Below are 9,198 nucleotides of genomic sequence, written 5' to 3' on the forward strand. Positions count from 1 at the left end.
AGGGAATCCAGCGAGCAGGGGGCATAGATGCAGGAGGCAGCCATAGCACTACTGAGCCCTGGACACTGGACACCTGAACAGCACCAGCCTTGGAAACAAGCTACTTCTAACAGCAGAGCCAGCCCAGGGCCCAGGCAGCCCCCCACATGCCAGGGGCTAGGTTGGGCGAAGCCACTTCCTGCAGCTCAGCCCTGCCTCTGCCCATGCACTCGCCCCAGGAGGGCTCACGGATGTGAGAACTGCATGGAAACCCACACGACCAGCTTGACCTGCAATGACTGCTGAGCTGGGCCACAGGGGTAGGCTCCTGCCAGGCCACCATCGAACGCCAGGGGAAGCAGGCACTAGCAACAGGGAGAGCGCTACAGCCAGCTTTAACATTAGCCTAGCTCTCCAGGGGCAGGCTAGGGAGCAGGAGGCAGCCAGAAGCAGGTGCAGGAGAGGGGAGCAGGGGGAGGAGAAGGGCAGGTACATTACGCAGGGAGGTTCAGGGCACTTATGCAGCAGACATGGAAGGCGTAGAAGCTGGCTGCGGGCCTGGCTCCCAGAGTAACTGAGCTGGGAGAGGGCAGAGAACACAGTCCTCCAAGACGGGGGCTCCTGCCAGGGGGGTGGCTAGGGAGCTCAGTGCAGGAAAAGGCTGCCAGGGAGTGAGGGGCCAGGCTGGGAAAGGCCCTGGAGCAGCTAAGGCTCAGGAAGCCTGGGGAAAGCCGCTTCCTGCAGCAGCGCCCAGGGGGGGATTGCCCAAGCAAGGCTTGGGGAGGGGCATGGCAGAGGGGGGTAGCAGGGGCAAGGCACAGCTGGCCTAGGGCTGGCAGCACGAGGCAGGCAGGAGGGAGCCGGGCAGCAGCCCTGCAGGGAGGGGGCCCCCGGCTGAGCCAGCCCCCCGGGCCCTGCCTGGCTGGGGTGCTCAGGGCAGAGGCAGCCCCAGGCTGGGACCTGCTGAGGTGGAGAGCTGTGCCAGGGCCAGGAGGCTCTGCCCCAGGGGGACGTTCTTACACAAGTGCCAGGTGAGAATCCCCCCAACGACATGCCCCAATAAAGAGGCTTGGAACATGGTACTGGGTGGCGCTTAGTGCTGCATGGGCAGGGGGCAGCTGCCAGTGGAGGGGGAGTACTCCTGGCCCAAGGGGGCTGCCCAGTGCTAGCCCAGGGCATGGGCCCCCACAGAGAAAGCAGAACCAGGTCCAGGCTAGAAATAAGGCACATTTTATTGGTGAGCTGCTCACCTGGCCAGGGGGCACAGGGACTGGTGTTCCCTGAGACAGGGGCACCCCCTTCCCAGCCAGGCTCCTTAGGAGGGGGTGGGGGACACTCTCTCCCAGGCCCCACTCCCCACAGGGCTGGTATGCAGCAGGGGTTGTGGGAGCCCCCAAACACCCCAGTGAGGCAGAGGCAGGAGACTGCGCATGGCACACTAACAGTCACGCCAGGCCCTCCAGGTGAGAAGGGAGCTGCTGCCCAGAGACAGTCGGGCAGGCTGTGCCGGTGTGATTGGCCCTAGGAGGTACCCCACACAAAGTGACACAGCCTGCTGGGGGCAGGAAACACCCGCAGCCCAGGGCAGTTAACACTGGGTGCTGTCCCCCTGCCTGCAGAGCACAGTCCCCACAGACAGCCCAGCCCAGCTAAATCTCCTGCTGGGGGTCACCACCTGGGGTAGGCTCCAGCAGCAGCTGCCTGTCCCGCAGGGGTGTGTGCCGGTGGGAGCTCAGCATCTTCTTGGTGGCAGTGACGAGGCGGGCGTAGTCCTGGGCCTCGGCGGCGTGGCCAGCACTGCGGGGTGAGAGCAGAGGCAGCTGGTCCCTGTGGCGGGAGGAGCGGAAGAGCGGGGGCCGGCGCTGACTCTCACCGTCCTGCAGCGACTCGGGCAGGCCCCTGCCCTTGCTCTCGGGCAGCAGCATGATGCTGAGCACGGAGAGGATGGCGAAGGAGGCGAAGACCACATGGTGCAGAAAGAAGCCCCGGTTGTTCTGGATGTCCATGATGGGCCCGGCCGCTTTGCCCACGAAGCTAGCGGCCATGATGAGGCCCAACCCTCCGCCCCTGCAGTGGGGAGAGACAGAGCAGGCCCTCACCAAGGGACAGTGCCTCCTCCTGACCAGAGCACAGGCCAAGGGGGTGCCACACCCCACCCTGGCGGTTGGGTGAGCTGGGGCTCTGCTCTGACGGGGCAGCTTGGAGGCAGCAGGTGCAGCCTAGGAGCTGAGCTGGGCCTGGCCCCTGCCTGGAAAAGCAGCCACCAGGCCTGGCCATGTGCTCCCAGCTTTGGGGCATGGGCTGGCTGAGGCAGGAGGACAAAGTCACGCCCCACAGGACTCTGCCATGGCATCCAGGCAGCAATTTAGTTGACTTGGGGGCAGTACATCACAGGGAGAGCTGTGGGGGCAGCCCCCAGGCAGGGGCACTGAATCAGAGTGAGGGAAGTTGGCTCTGGTCCCAAGGGGTCCCCGTGGAATGAGTTCCCTAGGGAGGTGGTGGACAAAGCCCTGGCTGGGATGATTTAGTTGGGGTTGGTCCTGCTCTGAGCAGGGGGTTGGACTAGATACCTCCTGAGGTCCCTTGCAACCCTGATATCCTATGATTCGTGCGGCTCAATACCCACCCCTCAGAGAACCTGCTACAGCCTCCCCCAGGAAGCCAGTGCTGCCCCCTCCCCTTCCGCCTTTCTGGTCCCTGCATCATGCACTAGCCCATGGCTGCTGTGGGCGACGCAGGGCTGCAGCGAGGGCCCATCTCCTACCTGACCACAGTGGGAAGGACCTCGCTGGCAAAGAAGATACTGAGCATGGTGACGGCTTGTGAGTATGCGATGCCCAGGACAGAGAGGATCAGGATGATCCAGTCCAGCAGATCTAGAGTCAGGAGCGAGGGGAGCGGAGTGAGCGCACGCCACAGTCCGGCTAGCTGGGGCCCCTGGTGCAGGTGGGCTCCTGGGCTGGCTCCCCCATGGATTTACAACATGGAGTTTTTAAGCTCTGCCTGGTGAGTGGGGCAGGGAAGTCCCCATGTGCCAGCCCAGGGAGGCCGCCAGCAGCCCATGCCTGGCACCAGCAGCTGCGCCCTGGGCAGGACGGAGTGGGTATGTCTGTCCAGTCCATTTCTGGATCAGATGCTTTGGGAACTTCCACAGGGAGCTTGAGATGAGGTGGGCATGGCCATAAGTTTAACGACCACAGGCAGCTACCAGGAGAAGCCCCCGCACTGCATCACCCCCCACCCCCGGGCAAGGGGCTGAGCACATACCCCAGAACGCCCCCTCTCCAAACAGGGGTCCACCCCTCTCCAGTATCAGGGGTGAGCGGAGCCCACAGCAGATTCCTTGGCTCTCACCACCCTGGGGGGAGTAACTCCATGGCGGGGTTAGGGGAACAAGCCCACAGCAGGAAACCACATGGTTTGGAGTCCCAGGCTCGCAGCACGACCTACCCACCAGCTGGGGTGGCTTGCCCTGGCCTCATGGGGGGGGGGGGGGTGGGCAGGAGGGCAGCTACCTGGGCTTCAGGGCTTGGGTGAGCAACTGGGCACAAATGCTTGACTTGTACGCTGGTTCGCAGTTACTGGGAGCCCCAGAGAGCTCATGCCTCCCCTTCCCAAGGACTGGCGCCAGCAGAGGGGCAGCCAGCATGCAATGCGAAGAACTGCTAGTCCCTACGGGCCAGACAGGCCCCCTGCCCCTTACACTGTGTCAGGGCCAGCAGCAGCAGCGAGGCGATGCCAGTCAGGATGGTGCAGAGCAGCAGGATAGGGCGGCGCCCGACACGGTTGACGGTGACGCACAGGAAGAGGCAGGCCACCGCCTCCAGCGTCGCCAGCAGGAAGTAGGAGAAGTGGAACTGGGGGAGGTAGGGCGCCAGGTTGCGTGTGAAGCAGTGCTGGATCCCGCTGCCAATGAACCTGCAGGAGGGCAGAGGGTGTTGTTCACGGGGAGGGCAGCTGAAGCACGACCTAGCTAGGGCATGCAATGCAAGTTGGGACGGTCTCAGCCAGGCTGCCGGGTGAGCTCTGCGCCCGTCACTCACCGCCATGCAGCCTGCACAAGCAGCGAGCTCCGTTCAGACTTGGGGCAGCTGGAGCAGGGAGAGGCGAGTTGGAGGGAGGGACGGCAGCAGAACTGTGCTGGGGGGAGCTCAGGGCTGGGAGAGCCGGGGGGCTGTGGATGGAGAGGCATCGGCAGAACTGTGTGTACGGGGGAGCCCAACGCTAGAACAGCAGGGGGCTGGGAGCAAGGTTGCCCTGGCAGATGGGGAAGTGCCCAGGAGAGCCAAGGGGGCACGAGGTGGAGCAGGGAGGCCCATGGTCCAGCCATTCCCTGCCCCCAGCGCGAAGTGGGTCCTTACGCTGTGAAGCCGAGGATGAGGCTGTTTTTCCAGATGACTCGGGTGCTGAAGACCTCGCAGAGTGTGTGGTAGTGTGGCAGCGGGGCCCCCTCAGACTCCAGCTCTGGGGGCACAAGAGCAGCACAGTCAGCACAGCTCCGGGCAGAGCCAGGGGGCGGGACGGAGCCTAGAACAGCTGGGTCCTAGAGCATTAGTGTTTCAGCCAAGGCCGGGTGGATGGGGGGGAAGCTGGGGGGACAGGGAGGAGGAGCAGGTTCGGGGGGGGGCAGGGGGATGCCATATGAGAATAGCACTGGACTCAGCCTGACTTTGACCCTAGGTCAGGCCCCATTGATCCGGCCGGGGCCCTCGGGCCCAGCTCTCACCTGCTAACAGGTGCTCCTGGCTGTAGAATTCGTCCTCCAGGCTCACACCATTGCCCTCCGCAAGGGCCCGCAGACCCTTCCTGCCCTTCTCCAGCTGCCGCGTGGCCAGCAGCCAGCGGGGCGACTCTGGGAACAGCGACGGGCAGCTGAAGGGAGAGTGTCACCAGGGTCACCACGGGCCCAAACTCAGCACACAGCTGCATGGAACCTGCTCCCAGGACAGACTCCTCGCCCGGCCAGGCGAGGCAGCCCTGCAGGGAGCCCCCAGGCAAGGGGCAGGGGTGGTGGCACCCAGGAGGTGGAGATGGCACCAATCCAGGCCAGGCTCACTGTGACCCATCACCACCATCTGCCCTGCACAGTCTGGGGTGCACTCAACCCAGGAACTGGACAGGGAACCCACACCAGCCGCCCCCCAGCGCCTACAGCAGGCTCCTGCCTCCCCGCAACCGTGGGGCCAGCAGTGCAGGGACCTAGCTGCTGCTCCTGCCCCCCAATGGCCACTCCCTGCCACGGTGCCACTTGAGGAAGTGACATTCTAGCCCCATCCAGGGTTAACGGGCTCCCACTCTCTCTGCCACCTCCACCCCCACCCATCCTGCAAGCCCCAGGTCTGATCAGGCCACAAAGCTCAGAACCAACCTGGCAAATAAATTAACCATGTTTAATCTGCTTGGAGCAAATATTTACCCCTAGCCCCAAGGGCTCCAGGGCTCCTTCAGAGGCAGCCGGCGCCGCACTTGAGCTGAAGGGCCTGGGGAGCGTTTGACCCAGCCGCAGTCCCAGAGTCGCTGCCAGCTGGTTTCACCATCACTGGGACGTGTGAGCGAGGGAGGAGGCACGGCCTGTGTTCCCTGTGTGCCACTCACACCATGGAGCTGAGGGCTTGGGTCCCTGCCAGCACATCAGCTCTGGCACAGGGGGCTGTATAGGTCGGGGGGGGGCATGATGGGGCCCAGTGCCTCAGGGTGGGGCTCCCCCCAGCCACTCCAGCTCCCCAGCCATCTTCCCACAGGTGCCCACCCCCCGCAGCACAGCCGGTCCTTACCCCCAGCAGGTGGCCAGCAGGGCCAGTGTCAGCGTCAGGGCTCCCTGCAGCAGCCGCCATTGCCGACACAGCACCGCCAAGCCCGGCAGCAGCAGCTCCCCGGCAACCCAGAAGAATCCCGCAACCATGACGACCATCAGCCGGTGGGGAGGGTCGCACAGCTCCAGCCCTGGAGTGGGGAGAAAGGCAGCGCTCAGACCGGACCGGGGGTGTAAGACCGAGGGGGAGGGTCGATTCACACTGCATCAGGCTGACACCCGCAAGGCGAGTGCTGGGCAGGGACAGTGGGGCTGGCTCCCTGCGGGGACTGCCGCCCTCTCTGCTCCCAGCCTGGCCTGACTGACGAGGGCAGTTGCAGAGCCAGGCTCCCTCACAGCCCCTGGGTCACCTCTTCAGAGCCTCCTGGGGCTGCTGCCCGTCCCTCACTGCAGCCCTTGGCAACGTTGGAGCAAATACAGCCGTGTATGGCTCAGCTCACAAGGGGCCAACTCCCGAGGTGACTGCGCTTTCCCCACTCCCTGGGGCTGCAGCAGACACCCCTAGCCTCCGGCTCCCTCCTGGCAGCCACTCCCCGCCAAACCTGAGACCATTAGCCGGACTCCCAGGGCCAGGTACACTGGTGTTTCAGCGTGACCTAGCTGGGCATCAGAGCGGCTGCCCCGTGAGCCAGCAAGGGGGCCCCACAGCCCAGGGACCTGTCACCCATCTGCCCCTAGGGCTCCAGCCAGGAGCTGCCAGGACAATTCCCATCCTGCTCTGAAACCCCCTGCTGCTCAGCTGAAGAATGACAAAGCCCACCACATGGAGGGAGAGTGCTGGGATTACACTGGCAGGTGATCCTGGGACGGGGCAAGGACACGTCACTTCCCAGACCAGACCCAAACTGAGCCCAGCCAGGCTCTCCACTCCCCATCTGGGGGGGAGCTGCAGAGGTAATTACTTAGACTGTCAGCTCTCAGGGGCAGGGACAATTGGTCTGTTCTGTGTTCCTACAGCACCTAGCACCAGGGGGTGCTGGTCCAGGTCTGGGGCCCCGAGTCACGACAGTAATACAAATCACAGTTCTATAAAAGCCAAGGCAAGGGGCCACGTGCACAGGACCATGAGGCTCCGCAGGGCTCTCTCTCCTGGAGCAGGGAAGGGGCCAGACCAAGCGGACTCACTTGCGACGTAGAGGGAGAGGAAGGTGCCAGCCAGCATAGCACCAAGGAGGAGCCGCAGAGACAGCAGCATCACGTAATTCAGCGCCAGCGCCACACCGATGCCCAGGGGAAGCGCCAGCACCAGGGAGAACACGAAGGTGGCACGCCGGCCAAACCTAGAGGTGAGAGCCAACGGGCTGCGAGCTGGGTACGGAGAGAGACACAGAACAGCCCTCCCCACACCCCAATGCCCCAGAGCACCTATCAGGGTTGGCCACAAACCCAAGGGGCAGGGCTGGTTATGGACAATGCTGTGCCTGGCCAGGGGAGGTCTGATCTGGGGCCCGTCGTGGCTGGCTCTTTACCTGTCGCAGGCCAAACCGAGCACAATGCAGCCGCTGAGCCAGCCCAGCAGGTAGGTGGTCTGTTCAAGTGGCACCTTCCAGCGATTTGAGCACACCAAGTCCCACTGCCGGAGGAAGGAAGAGTGAGCCATAAAGTCCTTGATGCTGCCCTGAAAGGGCCTAACCCACAGGGGGTGGGCTGAACAGGCATGGTACCGTCCCATAGTTCCAGGCCACTCGGGACATCACATCCACCACTGCAATGCAGCCCCCTCTGGGCTGGACCCTGCAGCTGTTTAGCAGGCACACTGCTCAGAGGTTTCAGGCAGGAAGCCAGATTTCCAGGCCCAGGTGAAACCCCAGGGGGAGGTTAGAGAAGCAGGATGAGGAATTTACCCAGGCCACTGACGCGAACACCTTGACTCCTGCAAAACAAGCCTGGACCTTCCTTTGTCCCATGCAGAGGGCAGGACCCTCCAGCAGCATGTTGACCCTGGCACTACAGCCCAGTACATCCCCTCCAGCATCCCAGAGCCACCTCCTGCATTGCCCTGAGGTTTCCCATCCAGCCACTGATCAGGCCTGACTATGCTTAGCTAGCCAGATCAGAGAGGTTCTCTGCCCAAGGCGGCAGAGCTGAGGCAGGACAAGGTGATCTCCACTCCGCTGCCATCCAAGTCCACCAAGGGAACCAGCTGCACCCTGAATGCAGGCACCCCCGGGAATCAGTACAACTGGGATCTCCTCTGCCCAGGGATGGCAGAAAACACCCTGGAATGGAAGCAGCAAACAGGAAAAGGAAGTAGCTGCCTGGGACTTGTGACTCTCACCCCCTCCCCAAGGCACTGCTGGAGAAGCAGAGCCCGGCCAGGGGGATGGAGCACCCCCTCCAAGCACAGGAAGGCAAGGAGCTCTCAGCCAGGGCTCTGCCCAACCACCTGCTGCAAGGCTCAATCTCCTTCCCCTGCACACAGCCCCATGGAGCACATCCGGCCTGGGCAGCAGCAGAATCCAGCTCAATCTGCCCCCTGCCCCACCCACAGGCCTCCCAGTGCTGGGACCACCCTCCCAGGGGGAGCACTAATAAGGTCCCCAGGGAGTTGGTATCAGCCTGGGATTCGAACTCCACAGCCCCTGCTCCCACAGCACGGTCAGGGTTAGGGGCAAGGAGGTGCAGGCTTTTCAAGTCACGGCACTTTCTCTAACGTCAACACCAGGAGCGTGTCGCCATGGCCTGGCTAGGCAGGCAGGACTCTTCTCCCGCCCTGTAACTGCCCTCCCCACCCAACAACATTTCACAACAAAACTGCAGCTGGGTTTGTGAATTATGCAAACACACCAGGAGACAGCAGTTGGGCAGCTCTGCTGGGGCCAGGGGCTCTGCAGGGCCAGCGGGGCCACCTGTGGAGGCATCTTTAGTGCCGGCCCCCAGGCAGCCCCACACTTAGCACCAGGGGTTCACGCCTGATCAGGGCTCCTGGGGAAAAGGGCCAGGCTGCTAGCGCCTGTTACAGGTCTGTGCAGGGCCAGCTCCAGGACTCACCACAGGCAGACCAGCCCATGGCACACAGCTCTGCCAAGGTGGGCAGATGAAAGCAGCATGCAGGGCTGGAAGCGCCCAGGTACCTGTGACTCAGCGTTTGCAGCCTGTCCTGCCTTTTCCCAGCAGGTGCATCTACCGTCCAGGAGCATCTGTCTGGGGGTCTGTGACAGAGCATTGCTGGGGTCCCAGTGCCCTGCAAGCCGAGCCCAGCTCAGTGTCCCCACCCCACACATGAGCACCGGGACAGCGCTACACTAGCCAGGGGGCACAGAGACAGGGGGTGCCAGACAGCAGGGAACTCACCCCCCCCGCCGGGACAGCCCCCCCCCCAGTAGGACAGTTCCCTCCCAAGCCGGGACAGCTCCCTCTCCCCCAAGCCGTCTTCCCTGCTCCTGCTGGGACAAGCCCCCCCCCCA

The 9,198-nt window shown here is 63.6% G+C and overlaps 1 protein-coding gene across 1 annotated transcript; it reads right to left on the reverse strand.

The window, feature by feature from the left end:
* Positions 1-1,193: 1,193 nt before the first annotated feature.
* On the reverse strand, positions 1,194-7,364 carry SLC22A31 (solute carrier family 22 member 31). Its single transcript, XM_032764239.2, has 8 exons — positions 7,261-7,364; positions 6,917-7,071; positions 5,754-5,922; positions 4,706-4,851; positions 4,341-4,443; positions 3,683-3,897; positions 2,744-2,855; positions 1,194-2,046 (listed from the first exon to the last, which is right to left on the reverse strand). The coding sequence occupies exons 2-8, from the start codon at positions 6,984-6,986 to the stop codon at positions 1,629-1,631; spliced, it is 1,233 nt and encodes a 410-aa protein (XP_032620130.2). The 5' UTR covers positions 6,987-7,071; positions 7,261-7,364; the 3' UTR covers positions 1,194-1,628.
* Between the last annotated feature and the right edge of the window lie 1,834 nt (positions 7,365-9,198).

Source organism: Chelonoidis abingdonii, chromosome 19 (assembly GCF_003597395.2).
Source record: "Chelonoidis abingdonii isolate Lonesome George chromosome 19, CheloAbing_2.0, whole genome shotgun sequence".
Classification (NCBI taxonomy): domain Eukaryota; kingdom Metazoa; phylum Chordata; order Testudines; family Testudinidae; genus Chelonoidis; species Chelonoidis abingdonii.